Source organism: Mirounga angustirostris, unplaced genomic scaffold, assembly GCF_029215605.1.
Source record: "Mirounga angustirostris isolate CCGP_5_RB_7025 unplaced genomic scaffold, mMirAng1.0.hap1 SCAF_12, whole genome shotgun sequence".
NCBI lineage: Eukaryota > Metazoa > Chordata > Mammalia > Carnivora > Phocidae > Mirounga > Mirounga angustirostris.
The window spans coordinates 62,405,964-62,432,445 of NW_026991720.1; the positions used below are offsets into that span (position 1 = coordinate 62,405,964).

The 26,482-nt window shown below is 36.4% G+C and overlaps 1 protein-coding gene across 6 annotated transcripts in view; it reads left to right on the forward strand.

Moving 5' to 3' along the window:
* THSD7A (thrombospondin type 1 domain containing 7A) overlaps positions 1 to 26,482 on the forward strand; it is a 448,580-nt gene that overhangs the window by 403,137 nt on the left and 18,961 nt on the right. For all 6 annotated transcript variants that reach the window (XM_064575204.1, XM_064575207.1, XM_064575202.1 and 3 more), the window contains 9 exons: positions 4,316 to 4,494; positions 9,031 to 9,164; positions 13,428 to 13,581; positions 15,196 to 15,340; positions 16,697 to 16,812; positions 20,158 to 20,275; positions 20,518 to 20,663; positions 21,081 to 21,255; positions 25,376 to 25,549. In XM_064575204.1, coding sequence (XP_064431274.1) covers positions 4,316 to 4,494; positions 9,031 to 9,164; positions 13,428 to 13,581; positions 15,196 to 15,340; positions 16,697 to 16,812; positions 20,158 to 20,275; positions 20,518 to 20,663; positions 21,081 to 21,255; positions 25,376 to 25,549 — 1,341 coding nt within the window. The remainder of the gene's footprint in view (positions 1 to 4,315; positions 4,495 to 9,030; positions 9,165 to 13,427; positions 13,582 to 15,195; positions 15,341 to 16,696; positions 16,813 to 20,157; positions 20,276 to 20,517; positions 20,664 to 21,080; positions 21,256 to 25,375; positions 25,550 to 26,482) is intronic.

A 26,482-nucleotide genomic window follows, 5' to 3' on the forward strand; every position in this document is an offset into this window, starting at 1 on the left:
AACCTCAACAAAGTAGGGATAGAGGGAACACACTTCAGCATAATAAAGGCCATATATGAAAAATCCACAGTTTAATACCATCCTCAATGGAGAAAAACAGAGCTTTCCCTCTATGGTCAGAAACAAGACAGGGATGTCCACTCTCACCACTGTTATTTAACATAGTACTGGAAGTCCTAGCCTCAGCAACCAGACAACAAAAAGAACTAAAAGACATCCACATTGGCAAGGAATAAGTCAAACTTTCACTATTTGCAGATGACATGGTACTCTATATAGAAAACCCGAAACTTCACCAAAAATTGCTAGAACTGATAAACAAATTGAGTAATGTTGCAGGATACAAAAGCAACATACAGAAATCTATTGCATTTCTATACACCAATAATGAAGCAGCAGAAAGAGAAATTAAGGAATTGATCCCATTTACAATTGCATGAAAAACCATAAGATACTAGGAATAAATCTAACCAAAGAGGCAAAAGACATGTACTCTGAAAACTATAAAACACTGATGAAAGAAACTGAAGATGACAAAAAGAAATGGAAAGACATTCCCTGCTTATGGATTGGAAGAACAAATATTATTAAAATGTCTATACTTCCCAAAGCACTCTACACATTTAATGCAATGCCTATCAAAATACCAATAGTATTTTTCACAGAACAAGAACAGACAATCCTAAAATGTGTATGGAACCACAAAAGATCCTGAACAGCCAAAGCAATCTTGAAAAAGAAAAGAAAAGCTGGAGGTATCACAATTCTGGACCTCAAGTTATATTGCACAGCTGTAGTGATCAAAACAATATGGTACTGGCACAAAAAATAGACACATAGATCAATGGAACAGAATGGAAAACCCAGAAACGAACCCACAAGTGTATGGTCAATTAATCTTTGACAAAGCAGGAAAGAATGAATGAATAGTCTTCAACAACATGCAACTATATGGATGAACCTCACACCACATTGTAGAATGAAAGAAAGCTTGCATATATGGATATACACAGTATGATTCCATTTATATAAAGTTTTTAAAACAATTCGGCATTGTGAGAAATCAGGATGGTGGTTGCACATGTGGGAAGGGATAGTGATTGAAAGAGGGCACAAAGAGGGCTCTGGATTCATGTGTGTGTTCAGCAAACTTCGTACTTATGAAATTGTACCAAAAAATGCATTTTTGTGTTTGGAGACTAAGTTTAAAACAGCTGATATATATCTGACAAAAACATAAAATATATATAAAAATATGCTACAGATCTACTTCTTATCCAGATTCTACTGATTCTGCCTGTGTCTTACAGCAGCATTCCCTAATTTCTGTCCTACACACTCATCCGTGCATAAATGGGTACACATTTGACTGGTGAACTTGAATATTCAAGCTCAGTGGGTTATATCAATCTCAGTATCTTGGTTGAAATTGTACTATAGTTACTATTATAAGAAACTGAGTAAGTAGACAAGGGATCTCGCTATATTATTTCTTGCAATTGTATGTGAATCCACAATTACCTTGATAAAAAAATTTCAATATAAAAGAGGGAGTGCTGAATAAACACAACATTAAATTTCCAAAAGTGAGACCCTATCCCAAGTGAACTGTATCATAATGTTTGGGGTTGCTGGAAGCCTGGATTTTTAGCATGTGTTCCAGGAAATTTATGATAAGGCAAGACTGGGAAATACTGTGTAATAACTGGCTGGCTCTTTAACACTGTCTCAATCCAGGACACTGTGGTCACAAGCTTCTGGATTAAATTTGTCATAATGGTTTTTAGGTGGTCTTGTTTCACTATAATAAAAGAAATCAGTGTTTGTTGGTTCTGTTTTAAATCTACCTACAATAAAACGAATGAAATACTTGGGAATAGATTTAACGAAAGAAGTACAAGATGTGTACACAAAAACTGCACAACATCATTGAAAGGAATTAAGGACCTAAATAAATGGAAAGAAATCCCATGTATCTGGGTTGTTAAAATGGCAATACTCCCAAATTGATCAAGCTGTTCAACACAATTCCTATCAAAATCTTAGCTGCCTTTGTGGACAGAGATTGACAAGCTGATTCCAAGATGCATATGGAAATGTAAGGGACCCAAAAAAGCCAAAACTATCTTGAAAAGTAAGAACAAAGTAGGAGGACTCACGCATCCTGACTTCGAAACTTACTACAAAGTTACAGCAATCAAGATGGTGTGGTATTGGCATAGAGATCAATGGAATGACATTTAGAATCTAGACATAAACCCTTACATTTATGGTCAGTTAATTTTCAACAAAATAATTCAATGTAGAAAAAAAAATAGTCTTTTCAACAAATAGACCTGGAATAGCTTGATAATCACATACAAAAGAATGAAGTTGGACCCCCTACACCTTTTAGCATACACAAAAATTAAGTGAATTATATACCTAAATATGAGAGCTAAAACTGTATAACTCTTAGAAGAAAACATAGATGTAAATCTTAATTACTTTGGATTAGGTAATAATTTTCTAGATGTGACATCAGAGCTCAAGCAACCAAAGAAAAAATAGGTAAATTAGCCTCATTGACAGTTAAAATTTTGTTCTTCAAAGGACACTAAAATAAAAAAGACAAGTTTTGACAAATGTAGAAATTGGAACACTTATACCTTGCTAGTGGTATTGTAAAATAGTGTGCTTTAGAAAACAGTTTGGCACTTCCTCAAAAAGTTAAATATAGAGTTACAATATGACCCAGCAATTCCACTCCTAGATATATACCCACAAGAATTAAAAACATGTTCACACAGAAACTGATACACAAACATTCACAGCAGCATTATTCATAATACACAAAATAGGGAAAGAACTAAAATATCCATCTGCTGATGAGTGGATAAACAAAATATGATCTATCCATACAATGGAACACTACTCAGTCATAAAAAGGAGTGAAGTACTAACACATGCTATAACATAGATGAACCCTGAAAACATTATACTAAGTGAAATAAGCCAATCAAAAAAGACCGCGGAATGTTTGCTTTCATTCTATGAAATGTCCAGAACAGGTGAATTCTTAGGGACAGAAAGTGGATGAGTTGTTGCCAGATGATGGGGGAGGGGAAAACGGGAGGTGACTGCTAATGGGTATAGAGTTTCTTTTTGTGGCGAGGAACATGTTCTAAAATTAGATAGTGGTGATGATTGTATGACTCAGTGAATATATTAAAAACCAAAACATGAGCTAACTTTTACAGTGTATGAATTATTTCTCAATAAAAAAAATTGTAAACCAACCTAGAGTTCCCTAGTACAAGTTGTTTATATTATTACCATTTTCAAAATCAGATCCTTGATGCTAATCTAAAATGGTACAAGAGCAAACCCTCTGCACATCAGAGTGTTACCCAGAACAACCATGCATTTGACTCTTGACCAAAGGAAATTTTGCTTTTTCCACATATTTGCCTGGAGAATACTAGTGATGAATTGATATTGTGAAATGCCAAATTGGTAATAGGGACTGTTCCAGGAAAATGCACCCATTTCTCAAATCACATCTGTAGACTATTAAGTTAATTGACTGTGTGATTTGATGGAATGAATACTGGACTAGACCCCATCTCTTACTATGTGATCCTGCACTTGTCAATTATCTTTCCGCATTTGTTTTCCTATCTGTCCAGTAGAATATCAATACCTGCCCAATACATTTAGAAGATTTTCAAGAGAATACAATGAATGCAAGATGTGAAATTGTTTTGAAATTGACAGCACTAAAAACTATGAGACATTATTTAACATCCTTCATTTTTCTTCTCCAGATTTGATTTTCAAAGGGGAAACATAAGGTGCTAAGTTAAACGGTTCCTTTTGGATGTTGATTGAGAGGGTCTGGCTCTCTTCTTGAGGAAGAATATTTCATGGACTCAAACACTTTGGCTTGTGTGACATTAACACAGAGAATTTTATAGAAAGCTGTTATAATTTTTTTTAATGTATCATTCTGACAGCCTGAGAACGATATAGCAGCCGACAGGTTATTGTCAATTAAACATGAGCTGTCAGAAAGTCAGAAATGTTGAAATATGGTGAGCATGAATCCTAAACAGATCATATGGCCACTGCTCAGCTGTTATTTTAACAGAGTCACTGTACGTACGTGTCATTTTCCTGCAGAATTTAATTTGAGTTCCTCACAACGCAGACATATTTGCATTTGCATGTTGCTGTCAAGTCAAACTTGGACCTTCTAAATGAGCTAGAATGGTGGGTGGTAGTGGGCAGGTCACATGTGGAGGAGAGGACTCACATCTGGCTTGTTTCCACTCAGGTTACATTGAAGAGGCTTGCATCATTCCCTGTCCCTCTGACTGCAAGCTCAGCGAGTGGTCCAACTGGTCTCGCTGCAGTAAGTCCTGTGGGAGTGGCGTCAAGGTTCGGTCTAAATGGTTGCGTGAAAAACCCTATAATGGAGGGAGGCCTTGCCCCAAACTGGACCATGTCAACCAGGTATTTTCTACCATTGATTCTAATACTGAGAATATTAACATGTTATTTAGATTCACAATGATCTATTTTTTTTCCTCCAAAATGGAGAAGAATAAACAATAGCCCTGAATAAGAAATTTGACCTATTTTATCCTTAGAATGCCTGAGTAAATATATGTGTGTTCTTATAATCCCAAATCAGATACATTATCTTTGCATTAGGAGATTTAGTACCTTGCATGTATATGCATATGAAAAATGGAAATGGAAATTAAAATGACACCTACCTTTAAAATAATATCATAAAATTGTATCTAGCTGTGTGCTGAGAGCAAGACTCTCATTATTATAGTTCCCCTAGACTCTCAGAAAAGACATCTCAATTACCAACTACTTAAAATGAAAGAGAGTATTTGGATTTGGATCTAAAACTAGGAGATCTCTCTCTCTCCCCCTCTCCCCCCTCCCTCCCTCCCCCTCCCTCCCTCCCATCCTACTCCCTCTCTAAAAAGAAGGTTGGGGGGGTCCTCCTGAGTGGCTCAGTTGGTTGAATGTCTTTGTATCAGCTCAGGTCAGGATCTCAGGGTTGTGAGATTGAGCTCCTCCTCTGGCTTGTGCTGGGTGTGGAGACGGCTTAAGATTCTCTCTCCCTCTCTCTCTGCCCCTCATACTCTCTCTCTCCATCCCTCTCTAAAAAAATCAAAAAATATGGGGCGCCTGGGTGGCTCAGTTGGTTAAGCGACTGCCTTCGGCTCAGGTCATGATCCTGGAGTCCCAGGATCGAGTCCCGCATCAGGCTACCTGCTCAGCAGGGAGTCTGCTTCTCCCTCTCCCACTCCCCCCTCTTGTGCTCTCTCTCTCTCTCTCACTCTCTCTCTCTCAAATAAATAAATAAAATCTTTAAAAAAATCAAAAAATAAAACTAGGAAATATGAATTTTGTCATTTAAATTTGTTTGATACAAAATATGTTAAAAAAGATATAAAGATGACTTCAAAGTCAGTGTAACTATGTTCTCTACCAATTTAGTCTTTGACCTTTTGAATTTTATTTGGAACCTTATTTGATTTTTGTATGTTCATTTCATTAGCTGCTGTTAATAGTTGTTACTTGTGTTCTATTGGAGATATAAAATAAAAAGACTGATAGAGGGAATTGTGACTAATTCAAATGTAATATAAGATATAGGCAATTATTATCATGTTTGACCTACATGTGAATTAACAAAGAATAAACTTAATATAGTATGTGTAGATGTTAAGATATGTATTTATAGTGTCACAATCAAATGAGCCAAATCATATATATGAACCAACTTTAAATATGCAGATAGGTTTCATGCACACATAGATTAATTTTAATCTCCAAACACACTGCTTACCAGTACACATACTTTACTTCCCACATTAACTTAAATTGTTAATGATAATAAAGATATACTGTAGGGTGCTCCCCTCCACCTGCTAAATGGGATGCCGCCGAATTCATGAATCACATGGGAAAGCCAATTAGATCTTCAAAAATAATAAGGTAAAATAAAGGTACAGTCTAGAGAAAATAAAAATAAATTTTGAATAAAGAAATTAAGGACAAAGAAAGTGGAGAATTAAATGCCGTAGGAAGTACTACTCTGAAAAAATCTTGATTTTTTTTTTTCCGAGTGAAGTTGCTGAATGTGCCCTCCAAGGCAACCATCGGTGACTAATAAGCAGTACTGCTGCCATCTACTGGTCAATGAGTTTTCCTGCCAGAGTGAATATTTGCAAAGAAGAAAATTCAGTTAACATAACCCTAATTAAACACAATAACTGCAATGTAAGCTTTATAATGCAAAGGAATATTCTTCTACAAATTTCAAAATCTTAAATATCCATAGGTAAACTTAACTTATAATAACTTCTGCTCCCTGGTCCTAATAAAGAGAAATTCTACATAAATGTATAGGCTCAGTGTGTGTGTGTGTGTGTGTGTGTGTGTGTACGTACAGCCAATGAACCTTTCAATGAAAATAAGCTGTGTTTGCCTCAGCGTTTTTTTACTAGCGAATTTTCAAAGGTTCAGGACCTTCTGCCAAGTTGTTTTTGCTATGAAAAGTCTTTTACCTAAGCCATTTTTCTGTCACTCTCCAACTCTTTTAAAATTTAATGCAGAGTTTGATGGGGACATTTAGGTACTTGTTAATCATCTTACTGGTGGTATATTAAGTTATTAACAACTAAAAATTAAAGCTAAAACAAGAAATGGTAGATTCCTGACTCTGAATACAGATGTTCTGCATTTAAAAATAGAAATTTCTAGGACCTTATCAGTAAAATATTAGGAAAGAACATACAAAGGTTTGTGTTAACTTTGAAAATTGTAAATCACATGGATTTTTTTTATCACAATTATATATTCCTCAATAACACAATCAGTGGTCCATTCACTTGGTAATGGTCTTTGAAGTACCATTTTCTGATTGAGGAAGCAAATTCTCATCCCAAGAAATGTAGGTGGATGGATGGATTAAAATCAATAGATTAATCAATCAATCTATGGATAGATTTCACTCACAATTTATCTATCCCCCAAGATATATGTATTTTAAGGTCTACTCAGTTTTTTAAGATTTCTTCATCCTGCCCATCTAATCTTTTCTTTGGCTGTGTTGTTTATAATACTCCTTTGTATATCTTCACTTTAAACAATAATGAGTTGCTTTTTCTCTCCCAAGGCTTAATGAAGATATTGTAATCATTTACCAAAAAAAAAAAAAAAAAAAAAAAGTTGGCTTTTATGTGTAGGTAAAATAATATTTTAACTTAGAACATGAATTTTTTCATCCAGTATACTGACGTTTTTCCTTATCTTTTTCCTCTCCCTTTTCTTCATTCCTGTTGAACACTACACCAGGCCCAGGTAAGAACTTCTAAACCTCCTGGTTCATGGAAAAATACTGCTTGCTTTCTTTTTCACTCCCGACTTCAGAGAATGTATTTCTTTTCCTGCTATTGTCTTTTATCTTTTACAGGGAGAAAATGCCTCATTTTCCATAGAATTTTTGTTCTGCAGCTGTTTCCCCCCACCCACCCCCGCCCCAGCATGCTACCTGTGTTTTCTCACTTCAGTATCAGGGCTGAGGTGCAGGGGTGGGGAGAACAAGCTTCACTTCACCAGCCTTGAAAAGGCAGTGACATCTCTTGTTAATGCTGTCATGCTTCTCGGGGGGGAGAGGTAAAGGTGCAGGTGGGCTGAAGGTGGGTGGCAGGAAGTTGCTCTGAACTGATTTGTATTCAGTCCAGTGTAGGAGATTAGAATGAAAGCCATTGAAAGATTAGGGAAAATGGCATTTCTCCTTCAGTTTTTCCCTTCCGCACAAGTTGTAGGGTAATGTTTTACTCTGTAGTACTTAGTACGATTTTAATGCAGTACCCAATGTGGAGGTGATAATTTATAACAATAATGATAGGTTCTTATTCCAACAGTGCATAGTCTTTATTCTTACTATTCCATTCTTACTTCTTGAATAGGTCAACTTTATTTACTCACTAAAATTTGCACAAAATAGCTCCAAAGGGCTATTTATATCTATATTTTCTGGAATTATATAGTTACACAAAACATACATATACTAGTGTGTGTTGTGTGTGAAATAGGCAATAATGTTGAATTACCATAGATTTTGAAATTATTTTAAAAGACATTTTTCTTTAATGGTTGAGTCAGCTGTGTTGCAGTGGATTACAGTTTATTTCCTTGGCTTAGTCATTCTTCTCACTGAGAAAAAAGCATAATTGGTTCATTGTTCTAAAATCCTGAAACCAAACACACCAGCCTAACTGTGGGGCTTTCAGGCTTTGTGGACAGGAGCAAGACAATTGGCTTTGTGTCATGTGGACCCTCCCTGCTTTGGGCTGTAACTGGGTAATACGAGGCCAATTTCAGACCTTGTTTCCAAGCCCTAAATGCTTAAGGGTTAGTTTTAAAATGGTTTTATTTCTTATTATTTATCGTTTAATTTAGTTGCACATACAGAATGCAAAAAATATGTAAATTCTTATTGCTATGTACATTCGTTTGGAAAACAGGCCAAGTTATATTCCTTTGAAAACAGCTACTTTTATATGCTTATTTAATTCATTCATTCATTTATTCATTCATTCATCTATTCAACAAATCTCTATAGAATGCCTAACATAGGAGCACTCTGGCCTAAGTGTTGAAGACCCACAACACCGTGAACAAGCAGATGGCCCATGAAATTACAATACTGTGCAGTGGGGGGCAGTACGGGGCAGTGTGTGGGGTATCCCCGGTGCTTCGTCAGGTCACATGTGCAACTGTAATGTGATAGATGATCAAGGATCAAGAGAATACAACACAGCTAGCCCTGCCCATTACTGCTGGAATTCCCAAGAGGTTTTCCATAGTCCTGTCTTAGAATAATGAGCCTGTCGTAAAGGAGAGGAATGAAAACAGCTAAACAGGAATACAGTGTTCGTCGTGGAGGTGAAGGGCTCCCAGTTGCGCCCATCGGGTTCCCTGCAGAGAAATCCCTGAGAACTGTGTGTGTTTCAGGTGTATGAGGTGGTCCCTTGCCACAGTGACTGCAGCCAGTATATATGGGTCCCAGAGCCGTGGAGCATCTGCAAAGTGACCTTTGTCAACATGCGGGATAACTGTGGAGAAGGCGTGCAGACCCGAAAAGTGAGGTACGGCCCTTACTCCTCCCCAGTTTACTGCATCCGACTGTCTTCAGCTTTATTTCTAGGGAATCTGCGTTCGTGGAATGCTCCAAGGGGATCTGCTCCAAGCAGCAGGTTGTTACACGGGGCCTCTGACTGGAAGCCTCACTTCAAGGTGCTCCTGAAAAGAAAGAGCCACATATTGAATGCAAGCTGAACTAATTCAGTTTTTCCAACCCCAATGACTTTGTTCTTAAAAGCCAAAAATATTTCCGACTGCTTTTTAGTGATAAACTGTTGTAAACTCTTGCTCCTTTGTATCCTCAAACTGGCAAACTTGTGACTACTCTCAACTCCTCCAGGAAGCCTTCCCTAATACCTAGTGCTGCTCATTTGTTCTGTGGGCGCACTGCCCAGTAGGGTAACCACTAGCCACGTGGGGCTATTTCATTTTAAATTTAAACTAAAGTTAAATTAAAAATACAGTTCCTCAGCCACACTAGACACATTTCAAGTGTTCCGTAGCCAGAGGTGGCTAATTCTGTCAGACACCAGAGGTATAGAGCTTCTCCATCAGCACAGAAAGTTCTGTTGAGCAGTGTTGCTCCATAGTACCCCATGTACCCCTCATTGTTTTGGAAAGATCCATTTACTGTCTGTCATTTTTGTTAAACTCTATAGCTTTCTCCAAACCGAGACCCTGTCATAGTCATAGAAATTCCCTAACACCTAATACAGTTTGGATACTCATTAAATTTTCCCTGCGGTATCTGCATATGGCTCTTAAGGGTTCTGGAACCCTACGAAACAAGTGTATGAGGTTTTATTATCTCCACTTCATAGAATAGATTCAGAAGTACTAAGTAATTTACCAAGAGCACCCATCTAGTAAAGCAACAGATTTGTCACTCTTTATACCAGTTTCTTCTAACCCTGCTGAGTGACACACAGTTAAGACAAATGTCAAAACATCCAAAACTCGACAGTTCATGTTGTGGACAAGCTCTGACCTAACTTTCCATGAATTTAAGATTTGTATTTCTCAATAGAAAAGTAGAGCGAATTAACATTTGTATTGTAAAACTTTGGCACAATCTGTATAACTTTGTTTCCAATAAAAATAATCTCTATTTCTTTTTTCACAAGCCCTCTGAACTCTCAAGCTATTTTTCTGAGGAACTTAATAAAGGTGGATGAGGGGTCAGAAGGTAATAAGTTGGTAGGGAAATATAAGGAAAAGACAGAGATTCCATTTTCCACCCTTCCCTTCCAAATTTAAATTTTCTCCTTCAAATTTAAAAATATTTTCCCCATAAAAAGATTTTGATCAATTTGGTTTTTTGTAAGAAAAATTATAATAAAGAACTGTTCTTTTAGCTTTCCCTTCAATGATCTTTGTAGATGTTGCTTTTTCTTGCTTTATAAATAGATACTCTCAACATTTCCTGCTACATCTTAAGCAAAGTAACTTTTGAGATCAATTTATTTTTTCAGTAAACATCTTTAATGTCAATAGAGAAAAGAGAAGGTCAGTATCGATTGTGATCTCTGATCATGTAATAATGTTCCTATTTGTTACAGGTTGAGTAGTAAACTTTTCTAACCTTATCCTCTGCTAATTAAGGTCAAAATGTCCTGCTTATATGCAAGCATTGGATGACATTTCAGGATAGATGAGTCTATAAGAAAGCAGGTACCAATTTATCCAATGTCATTCTTTCTCTTTCAGGATGGTATGTACATCAAAGGCTGGTGGCAGAAGTGATTTTCCCTGGTGGGAAGGGATATTTTTCACAGACATTTTTTTTTTTTTTTAGAATTTCTAGCACCTGGTGATAATAAAAAAGAGATAATAAAAAGCAACAGATTTGGTTATTTTTACTGTCGCTTTTGAATTCTCTGCAGACAGTGTACCTCCTTATTGTCATACCTGTGGCTGGCCTCTGTCCCACCCTTTGCCTCCAGCTCGGTTCTGCACTATGTATTTCTAACACAGTTCAGTTTTCTCACAGCATAATTCCCTGTCCTATGGAAAGGAAAAAGGCCAAGAATTTAAAGAAAGCAAATGAACTTAAAGTGCCTTCCTTTGTGCTTAAAACTTGATCCAAATATTTATTCTGTTTTCTAGAGTAATTTTAAAAACTGATTAATACCAAATAAAGTAAATAAAACATAAATAATCTGAATGTCAACAATAAGGACATTTTTAACAGTTGCGGCACGTTGAAATGATGTCATTCAAATATAGTCATTAAAAATTATATCTTAGTTGGGGCGCCCAGGTGGTACAGTCTGTTAAGCATCTGACCCTTGGTTTCAGCTCTCAAGCTCCTGAAATCAAACCCCGCATTGGCTCTGTGCTGAGGGAAGAATTGGCTTGGGTTCTCTCTCTCTGCCCCTCACCCGCTCAAATAAAGAAATCTTTAAAAAAAATTATATCTTAGAAAAAATGTTAATGATATGAAGAGATGTTCATAATGTATTATTGATTTTTTAAACAGTACAAATAGTAGGTAAAATTTGCTCTATTTAATGAAGTAAAATATATGCTTACATAGAGATTCTATCTCAGTCAGAGATAGAATCATGTGACTTTTTTTGTTTCTTCTGATTTTCCTAAACTGAATAAATTAGCTGTATAATAAAGAATTAAAGGAGAAAAGCCTGTAAAAATGTGGTTTTATGTACATAACTACTTAATAGAGTATTGAACGTCTGTCTTTAACTCTGGATCAATAGGTAATTTTGCAAGTTAATCCTTGTACACTGTGTGAGTGCCTACCATGAATACAATCTTGCCTTAGCAGCAAACCCAACTTTTGAGCATTAAACCCTGTTCCAGGTCATCTCAAAGCTGCTCCATGTCCTCTCAAAGTTGCTGTCAACAGGATATTTTTAAAATGCCATCAAAGATAGAACTTTTTCCTGGAAAACTAAAATTCTCCCAAAGAAATTTATAATTTTTTCTTCAGCAATGAAATCAAATAAATATCTACCTGTGCATATTTTTGTGGTTGCTCTTTTCTATTTTTATCCAATACATGCCACACACAAAAAAAATGCAGAGGTAGGTATTCGTAGAGGTATTTTTTCAGACTACAAACCCAATTAAGGCATGACCAACAGCACAGTTTTCCCGTCATTAAATGTATCCCACAGGAAAACAACATTTCTCTTAAATTGGGCAGCACTGTAGAGAAAGGAATTCTGTAGAGTAGATTTGTGAAAATGCAATGTCCCCACTGATTGTAAATCCCTGGGAAAAGGTGAGATTCCAGGTATAACTGATAATGTAGTTTAACCGACAGTTTAAAACATTGCTATGGCTTTGAGAGGCTTAAGAACACAAGCCTGCCTTTTTAGCTCCAACAATGTACTCTCTTCCCAAACCCATTACTTTGGTAGACCTTCTCTGAGTTATAGATGAGGGATAAAGTTTTTCTCTTCCACTAGAAAAGTGCCTGGAGAGATTATTAACTACACTGAGAGTGAAGTCTGGTACTAGCCACGTTAATTAGATCCCCGAGAGATGAGTAAACAAGCCTTCCATGACTGCTTACAAAAGAATGAAACATAATAAGATGTTTGAATTTGTTCTGTTAGAAAGAAAACTAACAATAAAAAAAGGTCAAGATAGAGGAAGATTCAAACAACCACATTTAGAGCATTTGTGTTATTGCTACTATAATTGTGTTTTCACTTCTGGCTTTCTTTTAAGTTATCAGCATACAGGAGGCTAAAATTACTTTTTAAATGACAAAATAACTTGATAAATGCCATCAGTTACTTTTGAAAATACTTAATGAAACCTCTCACTAAAAAAGTTCAGTGTGCCTCATCTTCCATCAGGTACGAATCTACTTTCTCTGTGGAATCTGCCATTTCCTTCTGAAGAAAAAAGTGCATTGTATTCCAAAATTCCAAAAATAAGTTCCTCAATGAATCTCTGTGGACCAGTCCTCATTAGTTGGTGCATCATATATGAGTGTAAAAGTCCCTCTTCTTTCAGAGGAAGACATACAGAGTTTATAAATCACATGGGCTATAATTTTAAAAGAGTATGATGATACAAGGAAGTGTACATTTTATATAATGCTGAAGCTCTGCAAGTATTTATGGGAGGCAGAGATCCTTTTATGTCTTCATGTTTGGAGAATTTTATTTATCAAATGCAAACCTTGCCACCTCCCAACCCCATAATGATGTCTTAGAAAGAACCATCTATGGAATGGGTTGGCCATTGTTCTAAGTGTCCTGGTTCCTTCACTGAATAGGTATGTTTTCTTCTAGATGCATGCAGAACACAGCGGATGGTCCTTCTGACCATGTAGAAGATTACCTCTGTGATCCAGAAGAGATGCCCCTGGGCTCTAGAGAGTGCAAATTACCGTGTCCCGAGGATTGCGTGATATCTGAATGGGGTCCGTGGACCCGATGCACTTTGGTGAGATGATTAACCATTTATCAAGAGCGTTTACTTAATTCCTTACCACTAAAGCCTAAAGCTTTAATGCTCTAATTGCTAAATTAGTTACCAAATTAGTTACCAAGGCAAGGGTGTTTTCTTGGCTACCTCATTCTGTGACTGTGCCATTTAAAGTCGGCTGTGTTTTGGCGCACGCTAGAACAGCTCAACCTCTTGCAAGCTTTATGCTCCTCCATCCTCCTCCTGGACCCGCACAAAATGCCTTCAGATTGGCTTATAAATACACAGCATGTTAAAAACTGCACTGGTGATAATGAATCCCTCCAGGTAAAGGGAAAAAGAATGAAGCTCTAGTAAAAGTACTTTAATGGTGTCGGGTTATTGTCATCCCTTGCTTTTTGCCCAATCCATATTATTTAAATTGTGGGAATAATCTTTCACACTGTGGGTATACTGCAGCCGGAGTATTAACACTAAAACGCAAAAGATCTGGCAAAAAAGGGAATCGAAAGAAGAAAGCTGTGTGTCAGTGAATCTCTTTCCACACACAGACTTTGTGTCTCTGTGGGCCTGCAAAGCCAGCTGAGAGTTTCAAATCACACAAAGCTTCTAGATTTCAACAGCCCGTAGGGGCTCTTCCGTGGGACCCTGGGAAGAGTCATTTGAAACAGAACATGCTGTTTAGGATTTAGGAAATTTGGCTTGGCCCGGGGAACCTTTGTAAAGCTGCACATTTCAAAATGGCATCAAAAAGCCCAGGAAGAATACATCCAATGTGGAATTGATTTGCTGAAATACAATATAAGACAGTTTCAAAGAATTTATGATGCATGTTTTCAAGGCGAAATTCATTTTCTATCTCAGTGTTAACATTATTAAAGGAGCTGATTAGCAGCCAACTGATAGAGCAGGAGCAAAATGGAGCTGCCAGTTGACTTGGATACAGGTTAAATAGCAACAGGGAATCAACTGTTTCACAAGGGTATGCAGATGATCTTTGTTCTAATTCTATAGCCTCGGATTTGAAGTTCCTGTTCTTAGAAACCAGATGTTTTCAGAACAAGACGGTGCCAGTAGCAGAATGGCAAGCTAGTCTTTTTCAACTGCTGAATTGTGTTCCTGTGCATGGGGATGTGCCCATTAGGAAAATCAAGGTCACTGAACGCTAGTTATTTAAAGTCACCCTTAAAATGGTTTTTCAGGTCCAAGAATCTAAATTCGATAGATTGATTGATTTTTAATTCTATATTAGTGATGCAGATCACTAATTATATATTAATATAATTACAGTTATCATTACTATCATTAATTCATAATGAATATATAGTTATATTAATTATAAATATAATTAATCACATAATATGATCAGATGCATGCATTTGCATATATGTGATGTGGTGTATCTATTAGTATTTGACACACGGACTCTTAAGCATCTTATAGCTAGATGGGACATCGGAAACTCATTTAACACCTCGATTTTATAGATGATGAAACTGAGGTGTAATGAGATTGTTCAAGTTAGCCAGTGGCCCCAACAGTCTCACTCCAGCTCCAATGCTCTCCCTAATATATTAGCTCTCGTGTGGCTGAGTATTCACCTTCCTGAGGAGCTGTATTTTTCTTTGTCAGCCTTGCAATCAAAGCAATTTCCGGCAAAGGTCAGCTGATCCCATCAGACAACCTGCTGATGAAGGAAGAGCCTGCCCTAATGCTGTTGAGAAGGAACCTTGTAACCTAAACAAAAACTGCTTCCACTATGATTATAATGTAACAGGTACGTGCATAGTCACCTCATCACCGAGACAAAAGCCAAATCCCATGTTTCAGCTCAGCAGCATTCCTGTAAGTACTGTTCATCTCCATCTATGTCCCTCTTGGACATGCTGCTTACTTTCCCAGAGATAATTCTTTATATAATGACAGAAATAGTTACCTGTTTTTAATAAACATTAAGATATAGAGAATGAAAGTATCACACAAACATTGAGTCCTTAAGGTAGATTGTGAATGGTCTAAGACATCCTCCCACTTTGGGAAGGTGCAAGTAAAAGATACATCTTTCCCATAATTATCAGGTTTAATGAAAGATAAACATCTTCAGAAAATGTTTAATTGCTGTGACATACCAGGACAATTCTTGGTGTGGGGGCAGTTTATAAGCACAATTAGTCTTATGTAAAAATGTTGGCAATTTTAAGCTACCAAAAAGTATATGAAGAAGATACTAATATTCCTGTATTATCAAAGGTACAGATGAAAAAGGGTAAGTGGGTTGTTGGTTTTTTCTGAAAAAAAGGTTTATTATGAATTCCATTTTTTTCCATAACTCTCATCTCCATACCATCAAGGCACATACTCTAGGAAAAAAGAGAATGTGTTAGTTTATATGATGCGGGGCAACCCCGAAGCTTATTTTGGAATTTTTCCCAAGTCATTCTCACACTAAAATAAACTCCAAACCTTATACAAAACACACAGCCATCAGATTGGCCTTTTGTTCCCTTAGGTTTTTCTCTTCAGTTTCCTTTGATGATACAAAGGAAGTCACAATTCTCCGGGACATGCTATGCTACCCTGGAGAGAAAGATGAAAGGATTATTTTGCAAAAGACATGAAATGAAAGAATTAAATAGATATGGCCAAAGTGATTTTGAAATAAATAAGTGTATATTTTAAAACATTCTAAGTATGGACAGTAAGTGAAATAGTATTTTATTTGAGTGTAATGACACAGTTAAAATGCCACCCGTTAAAAATTATGACTGTTTGGCTAAAATAAAAATAATGTTAAGTTTTAAATTTCTCCTTTTATTAGGAAAACAAATTTTTAAGTGACATTTGATCTGCAGGCCAAAGCCAGTTTCACGATATCAACAAATGGCTAGCTGTCAAGATGGTCAAGAAGACATCTGCCTCAAGAATAATCCCTGTAGCTATGTGCAACCCCAGCAAGTCCATTTGACTCTTGATATGTTCAAAGCCGGGACCCATATGTTCTGCATGTGGGATGATTGATTGTGCGGCTTAGGAAGCAGTTGTGAATTAAATATGGGATTCAGGTCATCAGAGTTTCATTTGAAATCTGTTTCCTACATAGCTTTCTGTTCTGATGGGCTCCCTTTCCTTTCAGACTGGAGTACGTGCCAGTTGAGTGAGAAGGCAGTTTGTGGAAATGGCATTAAAACAAGGATGTTGGATTGTGTTCGAAGTGACGGCAAGTCGGTTGACCTGAAATATTGTGAAGAGGTGAGGGGATACTGTGTTATATCTCTGCAAGTAAAGTCTTCCCTAATAATTTCGATTCATGCTGAGCCAAGTGACCTGTGCTCAATGCAGCTCATTGCCAACAGATGTTTTTCTGCACTATTCAGAGGCTGCTAAGCACCCTCTTGAAAAGAAACACTGTCCAACTACTGATTTCTACACATAATTTCCTGTGTTTTGTTCTGCTTGGAGCCCAAAGGTATGCTAATTAGCCTATTTTGAAAGAAATGCTTGGGGAACAGTAAGTAATCAAGGTGAATAAAGGCAATAAATCTTAATCAGACTACTCATCATCTTTTGTAATTTCATGTGAATTTTGTGTTGCCTGGGACACCTGCCAAGAGCCATCATTTATTCTTTCTGTTGCTAAACATTGATCACATGTGGTTTGGTAGCAGATTTTGATATTAGGATCTAATATCCAGCTGTGAGAGTCTAAGTACTCAGGTCTGGATGAGAGCTTGAAATTCAAACAAAGGAATGAAGTCTTCCATTATATCTTTGAGGTACAGAGAATTGTAACTATTCTCCAATTTATAAAAGTAATGTCATCATTTCTAAGTATGACCTTATGAAATGTGAGGAAACATAGTTGTTGGCTTTTTTTAGCTTTCATGAGGCTACACTTCATGTTGTAATGATTTTGTCTGACTTCCATACCAAATGGGTACTCACATTCCTGACAGGTTTTAACTCCTCCTGCATCTAAGCCCCACTGGGTTAAACATGAACCAAGATAAGCAGGAGCCTCCATAGATCTTGAACACATAGAGAGGAGCTTATGACCTCATTAGGGTTCCGTAGACATGGTGACCATAACTTCTATCTAAACATCCCAGAGGTTATATAAGCCCATGGTAAATTGTTCCAACTCCTGAGAAAACTCGAGATGGAAATATCTTAATCCATTTGATATCTTTATCATATGGCCCTAACAACTTCGTTATATCTGTCCATGGGAACGGAGCTCCCGAGTGTGCTGAAAACGAGTTGTTTACTTAATAAATTCCACTCACCACCATCTTATAACATAATTTAGTGAATTCGTACTTTAATTATAAATTTTACATCTGAATTAATTTGCTTTTGAAACTAGTAACATCAAAGTAATGTAACCATTATGAAAAGAACATTAGTATTACTGAACATTATTATAGTCATATATTGGCTGGAGAGCTTTGATCTACTTCTAGTTGATTAATATATCTCCTTTTTTGCAAGTGTACATATAAATGTCCTCATGGATCAGAATGAAATCTACCATGAATAGCTGAGAGCTTTGTGAAAGCTAAACCCAAATCATACAAAACCAATTTAAAAACATGACTATAGAACAGAGGTATAAATAGAGTCCTTAATTTCTTAAATGAAATGTGAGTAAAACCCTGAGAAATAACTAATTTCAGTTATCCAGGAGCCTAGATGAATTTACTCTTATGCATTAATATTATGTTTGAATACTGTGGTGACAATTAGGGATTCAAATCATAACATTCTAGTAAATACTGTCTTTAGGGAGAATAGAGCTCTCTCTGCAGGAATTGGAATAAACAACTCATATCCCATTTTATCCATTCCCATGGATGCAGTAGTATTAAATAATAGCCCTGAGAAAAGCTAGCTATCTTTTTAATAATGGATTGATTGCCTACCTACTAATACATGTGCAAACCCTGCATTCAGCCCAACAGCAGTAGCTAACGCTTGCTGTGTCCCTAACAGCCAAAAAGAAAAATGCCATTCCTACCCAACAAAGAGGACAATTAGGGTTAAACCCATCTAGCATTTATATAGCATTTTTTTCTTTGATGTTTTCCTTTATTCACTCAATACCTAGTAATTGGTTTCTCCTTTCCTATTCTTTGATCCCTGAACAGATTTCTTTTCATTTACTTAGACACATATTTTTACACAGATGAGAGAGCAAGAGAGGGGGGAAAAAAAGGACACAATAAATGTTTAAGAAAAAAAGTAGCAGAGGGTTAAATGTCTTACTCCTCGATGCCCAGAAGATCTATACAGAGATATCCTTTTCAATTCTGTAGTGAAATGAGTCAGTAGGAGTTCACTTCTGTGATTCAAACCCTCTCTCCACAAAACTATTGTCTACCTTAAATGTTACACATCTTTTTTAGCATGTAATCACCTTAAGTGTCCTTTCTGCAACTTCCCATGACTTTCAGTGACTTTATGAGACTTTGATATGGTAAAAATGGTAAAAAAATTTTGTGCCAAAAATTTGTCAAGTATTACTGGTTGAGAATACAATGGGAGCACCTGCAGAGGTATGTAGCCTGCAGCCATTGACCTGATCCTCTCTCAGGGGATAACTTAGAGCCAAGAGCTATACTTGAACCACAACACAAGATTTCAGGAAAATTTTCTTTTGCCGGCTTTTGCTATGTACATTAGACACTATAAACTTCTTTTCCATGCAGAAATAAAACAAGATCTTGAAAATTCCCAAGAATTACCCCCAACCTCAAAATTGTACTCTCCTAACAAGCTCTTAAATATTTCTATTTTCATGCTACTTTGTACCTTGGACTTTTTAACTGTTTGCATATACAGTCGATGAGTTTGAAATCTCCTATTTTAAAAGTAGAATGCTTAAGTAAGGAACTCCATGCCAATAAAATGTCACAATATTAGTATCTGATGAGAGGCTAACCAAAATAAGTGAATTATACTACAGTTAGCTGCTGAGATCAGTTTTAGAAAAGAAAATCTTTGTAAAAAAAAGTGTATATAAAATTTTCATAATCAAAAAAGTCTAGTGACCCGTATTTCCTTTTGAAAGAGATAGCATACTTAACTAATATATTATTTCAATACATTATAATATTTAGTTTTCAAATGGTGATTTGTCTTTCAAATCTTTTGCTTTTCAGTTTAACATGCACATGCAAAGATAAATTTTTATCCCAAAGATACAACTATAGATCTATATATTGGTGATATTTTTGGTTTTTAACTAATGGAAAGGAATTGTGCTTACACCTATTTGTTCCTTGTTTAGGGAAATTAGGCCAATTTGGAGACTAAAGCTACTTTTTTTCATGACTTATCTAAACAGTTCAACAGCATTGAGTAAACGGGCTCCTCCACTCATCCTGTGCCCTTTTCTCCCACTCTTCTGGGTTGAACCACTTTCTATTTTTAAGTTTGGGTGTTTGACCTCCAGGTACCTTTTTATTCTATTATGCATCTTGCTTTTTCTTCCTCTCCTCTCCACTACTCTTCTTCTCTTCCTCCCACCCTCCTTCTACTGCTACACCGAGCCAAGCTTCCAGGTCAATACAAACACATCTACCTCTCTCCTTTCAGCTTGGCCTGGAGAAGAACTGGCCGATGAACACATCGTGCATGGTGGAATGCCCTGTCAACTGTCAGCTTTCCGACTGGTCTCCTTGGTCAGATTGTTCTCAAACATGTGGCCTCACAGGTTGGTTTGTACCTTCATTAACATTAGACCCCTGGTCAAGGAACAGGAAATAAGATACCCCTCTTGCTTTAAGTCTTACCAGATAATCTTCAGAAAAGTTGAAATCAGTGTCTTTCTCTTCAAAATGGCTGAGCCTTACTCGTTCCTCAGGTCTCCTCAGCAGAAGTATCTGATGCCCTCTCTCAAGATAGACGCTCACACAAATATGTCACTAGAGTTGCATCCCCTTGTATCTCTTTAAGGAAAAATGATCCGAAGGCGCACCGTGACCCAGCCCTTTCAGGGTGATGGACGGCCATGCCCTACCCTGATGGAACAGTCCAAGCCTTGCCCAGTGAAGCCCTGTTACCAGTGGCAATATGGCCAGTGGTCTCTATGCCAAGTGCAGGTAATCAGATCTCAAGAGGTTGTATGGAAATGTGTGTTTTTTTAATCTGTAGAGACTTGTTTTCAGAAATATTTTTCAGAGCTGACAGCATGTTTCCTCCTAAAGATTTTAGGTACCTTGCCATTTTGTAACTGTTTAATTAGTTTTGATAACAAGCAGTCCTGTCCTGTGTTTTTAAAATCATTTGGAGACTGATTCATTTTAATGAAAATTTATTTGCCTGTCTTTGGCTAGAAAACAAATGAATTGTTCATTGTGTACTTTACTGCTAGTGTCCTATAGGACTTCTTCCCTAAGGTTGCAAATGCTTTAACTGCCCATAAATCAAAATCAGTCATGCAGAGATGACTGTAAGTGATGAGCTCGCTAATGAATTATTTTTCTTTTCCTAATTAGTTACTTCTTCCTGTATTCCAGGATGCCCAGTGTGGTGAAGGGACCAGAACAAGGAACATTTCCTGTGTAGTGAGTGATGGGTCAGCTGATGATTTCAGCAAAGTGGTGGATGAAGAATTCTGTACTGACATTGAACCCATCATAGATGGTAATAAAAAAATGGTTCTCGAGGAGACCTGCACCCAGCCTTGCCCAGGTAACAATACCAAAACAGAATTCATAGTTTGGTCATTTCTTACTAGTACCAGAGTTGAGAAGGAGTATGTTCTAAGTTACATGTATAGTCTAAGTTAAGGCATGTCAGCAAGTCTCATTCAGTAGTATCTATGCCAATAACTGGATACTGTAGTGTGGATGAAGGGGGTCTTGCCTTGTCACTGCCAACGAAGGGTGAAGTCTGGGTCTCCTATGTGGCCTCTGCTGACACCCACTCACCTGGAGTTTTAACACCTACAGGGGATGGCAGTAAGGCCGTAGGTTCATGCTTGACAGGGCAAGTATGAAAGACAATTTGCACCTAGTTAGGATTTCCAGGAGAGAGAGAAGCAGGGTCTAAACACATAATGGCTAAAGAAAGACTTAAGTCCTTATAATGAAGGCTTACTCTGGGTCCTGAATAGAGTCAACAACAAATTTACATGTAGGCATATTGTACTTAAAACATAAAATGTAGAAAAATAACTAGTAACACACCAAGAAAAAAAAAAAAGATTACCTGCAACTGAAGGCAATTAAAATTAGAATTCTTCTTAGTTATAATGAAAGCCAAAAGACAATGGAATATATGCAAAGTGTGATGGAAAATGGCCATGAACCTAAAATGCTATCCCCAGCTACACCATTCAAGAGTGAGAAAAAATAGTATGGAAGAAAATATTGAAATTATTCCAATTCAAAGTTAGACACAACAGGTTCATGCAGTAAAATGTGGAAAGCAAATATTATATATCAAGTAGTTTAGAAATAATTGGCAGGCAGTGATAAACTAATATTTAGGAATTTGGGCTTGATGCAGAGAACTTTAGGGTAGACAGAAGATCAAAATAAGTTCAATGTCAGGTAGGAGCCTAAGGCTTTGAGAAAGATGGGGGCAACAGTTTATTATTAGTAGACCAGAAAAGAATAAGATTGGAAGTAAATTGCCTATACTTTACCCTCAGTGAAAAGTTTTTGTTCTCCCAATTTGCCTATAAGAAAAATATCAATCTCTTTCAGGAATGTGTTATTCAAACAAGATCCCCCCCAAAATAAAAAGGCAAACAAATATTGGAGACAAAAATAAATCATACCTTTTTTATTTGGGTATTTAAAATTTTAAAGATGGAGAACATATTTTCAAAAGTTTATTTTAATGGAATTAAGTCTTTAAACACTGTAAAAAGCTGACAATACGGGTTGCTCATTCATTCTCATTAATTTACTCATTCTTAAGTAAATTATTTGCGGTGATAATATTGGCAGTTTCTGTAGTTTATCAAGATGAACTTAATAAAATTAAACAGAGCAGTAGATAAAACAACCCAATACTTTTAACTAAGTGCTAGACTTTAAGTTCATCCCTCACTGTGCATATTCAACTGTAACAACAATCTTTGTGTATACAGATAGTTTCATCTACTTCAAATGAAGAAAGATCTTTTTTAAAAATCTTTAAAAATTACTTTCTAGACCTAGGCTAAGTGTTGCTTTTTAGACATTCCCACACCTGCTAATAATAACCTATTCCTGATCCAGCAATTCCCCTCTTCATTTCCTGACCCCCCCCCCCCCCCCAGATTTCCTGGCCTGATTTCAGTCTAGATATCACACACAATTGAACTTAATAAAATCATTTTTCTCCACAACAGACTGAGGTTGAGGCTGTGGCAGCACATAAGGGCTGTGGGCAGAGCCCAGGACTGAAACTTTGGGCTTCGATGTGCCAAATGGCCACATAGTCAATGAAAGGTGACCAAAGCTAAAAGTTGGGAAGGCCTATCTCTTCTAAAGCCAAATCTCCAGTGCCATTAATGGGATTATTGTGATACCCACAACACGGAGCAGCACTGGTCTCCTTGCCAGGCAATAGGGTCTACTTCCCTGTGGAGTTTCTCCTACTTGTTTTCATTATACTTCCTGCAGCACGATCGCCCCTTCATTTGACTATTATCAAGTGTTACTGGAGGCTGGGCCCCGGGCTCAAGATTGGAGATACACTGAGAGACAATTATAGCCTGTCCCCATTGCATTTACCTTCTAATGGAAGAGACAGTTGCTAATCTAATAGTAACTTAAGTGAACACAAGATTGAAATATGTCCTAAGTGACCCGAAGGAAAGGAAGATCTCATAATAACATCAAACAGGGCAAACACACCATTCTAATTAAAGTAATTATAAATCCAGGAGGAGGCTGCTCTTCTTTTATAAATTACAATCTATGCATCTCTGTTCCTCTCTTGCCCGTTTTCTCCAGTAATAGGTTTTAAAAGTTAGCAATATAGGAGCTACTAAGCTTTAAAGAGCAAAATACTAAAGTAGGGATGTGCATTTCATACACTTGTCCTATCTTTTGCAGGCATAGTATAGTTTATTATTACAATGGTTGGATGGTCAAAATATAAAAGTATGTTTAGTACAAGCTAATGCCGTACTCTCATTTGCTGCTATTAAATCTTTGAAGCCTGACCTGGATTCTTTGGAGGTGAGGATTATATAATTCACGGACAACTATTAAAAGATTAAGCTCTGTTGTGAAATACACTATGTCAAGTGCTATAAGCACAGAAATAGAGCCTACTAGTACAAAAGGTATATTTCCATGTAGTCTGCAATTGCTGAGGTACAGTTATATTACCTTTATCTTAAGAGGACTGTTTAAAATTCTAATAGTTTCTCCTGCATAATTAAAAACTAAGTAACCCAAAAGTATTTAAACATGCTTCCTAGTTTTTCTTTAACACTTGTAAAATTCACTAGAATTTTCTGAACTTCAGAATGACATTGAATATTAACAACATACTATAATAAAGGTCTACAAAAATCATTCCACTTTACTATTATACATCTATTAGTCAATAATTCATGTTTGACGAAGATTTCTTAATTATAGCATAAGACATGTTTTCATTAATCAGATCTCCAGGCAACTTTGTGCTATTAGACATCTTCAGCATAATGTAAGGCAATATGAATTATGCATGTGGTATGGCTAGAATAATTAAAATAAGAATCCATATGGATTTGTGTCTATCATAATTTATTGTATCCTCTGAACAGTATCACCAGTCAGTCCTGAAGAATGGATGAGCATATGGGAAAGATATTTCATTAATTCTTCCCTATTCTCATAATGGTTGAAGATGTTGAGCACATTATACACCAGGGTCCTAGGTATTCACCCAACAGAAATGCACATAAGTTCAAAGACTCATACTAAAATGTTCACAACAACAGTATTCATAATAGAAAAAATTTACAACTCTCCACATGCCCATCACTAGAATGGATATCTAAATTGTGATACCTTCATATAGTGGAATAATGTACAGCAGTAAGAATGATCAAAGTGGAACTACATAAATACATGTGGATCTTGCAAACATAATTGAGTGAAATATTTTTTAAAGATATGTATGGTATAATTCCATATATAACACAAGAACAGTTTCTGAAATTCTGAGACTGCCCTGTTGCTTTATTTGAATATTGGTTGCATGGTTATATAATCAGATTGTGAAAATTCCAACATTTGTAATTTTTCATGTATATTATTCAATAAGTAATTGAAAAAAAAAGTTGATTGAAGCCGTAGATCAGATAAAATTACAAGCATTATTACCCCTACTCCAGTTGCTCAGTTGGCTGTCTCACCTCCACACCCCTGGCTAGAAATAGAAGGAAAAAAAAAAAAGTATAAATGCCAGTTTTCTCAGTCTTGGAGTTCAAGTTCTTTTGCAATTATGTATAGCTACAAGATAAATTTTATGTATATTTAGATTTTCATTGATACTACCAAGAACTTAATAAATCCTTTTATAATAATGACAAGACTGGTGGTAGGTTTTAATCAACTATTTTGTCTTTTAAGAGGAGGTAAATTACAAGGAACAAGCTCCTTCCAGCCATAGTCAATACCCAATAACATCCACTCCAAAAATAACATTCATACACACTTATAAACTACATATAAACTTGCAAATATTAAATACTTATCTTATAAATATGTTTTTTTTGGTATGCTAGTCCTACCTTTCCCAGTGAGGTTAAGAAATAAAATTACTATATGGCTGGCTACTGCTTATGGGTATGTACAAACTACACACCTGTGTTTTGCAGGTGACTGTTATCTGAAGGACTGGTCTTCATGGAGTCTTTGTCAGCTAACCTGTGTGAACGGTGAAGACCTAGGCTTTGGTGGAATACAGGTCCGTTCCAGAGCTGTGATTATACAGGAACTAGAAAATCAACATCTGTGCCCAGAGCAAGTGTTAGAAACGAAATCATGTAATGGTGAGTGCTACAATTCATGAAATCTTTTCAATTTAGTTTTATGTTGATAGAAAAGATATAGAATTTTCTGTTCAATAAGTCATTTGCTAAGATCTCGCTTAAGACTGAGAATTGAGTAGGATTCTGAATTTTAAAAAATTTACAGGAAGAAAAATCTTCACCCTTCCTCAATTAGATAAGAAATGTAAAAAATGTTTGTTTTATGAGCTACAGAAGATTGAGCTAACTAAGAGCACATTATGTGTACACCCAGGACAAAATCTAACAATAGCCTTTATTTAAATCAAAGGAAACAAAAATCCACAGCCAAGTGAGAGGTTTTACTATATTCTTAGAAACTGATAAATCAAAATATTGGTGAGAATTTGACCTAGGTGTTATGAACATCCGTGTTTACAGGTGTGTGTACATACATGCACATATAGAGCCACCCAATACATGACATTTCCAAGAACCACAGAGCATCAAAAATAGTTTGGGAACACAGAGGCAGTCTAACTGAAAATGAAAGAATTTATAGGGTCAACAAACAATCTTCTCCTTCCTGCTTGTGTTTTGAAACAATTAGGGAGTAGGACATTTAATAGCAAATAGGAGTCAAAATATTACTATTATTACTGAAAAGTTGGAGGAGAGAGCTCAGAATGTGAAGGAAGAATGCTTAAAGTAAAAGCCAAATGGGCTGGATGACTTAAGAAATAGGTAGAACTATCTGCCTTGTCAGTTCAATCTTCCCAAATTTACCAAGCAGATAAATGATTCCATTTATAATGTACGTAATGAAAATGAAATAAATCCCAAGGAAAGGTTTGTTCAACCCAAAATGACAAAATTAGAAATAAACAACAACAATTAAAAAGAAATCTCCCCATGCACAGACATCAGTCAAAACTAAAAACCACACTTCTAGGGCATTACATATCAGCACAAAAG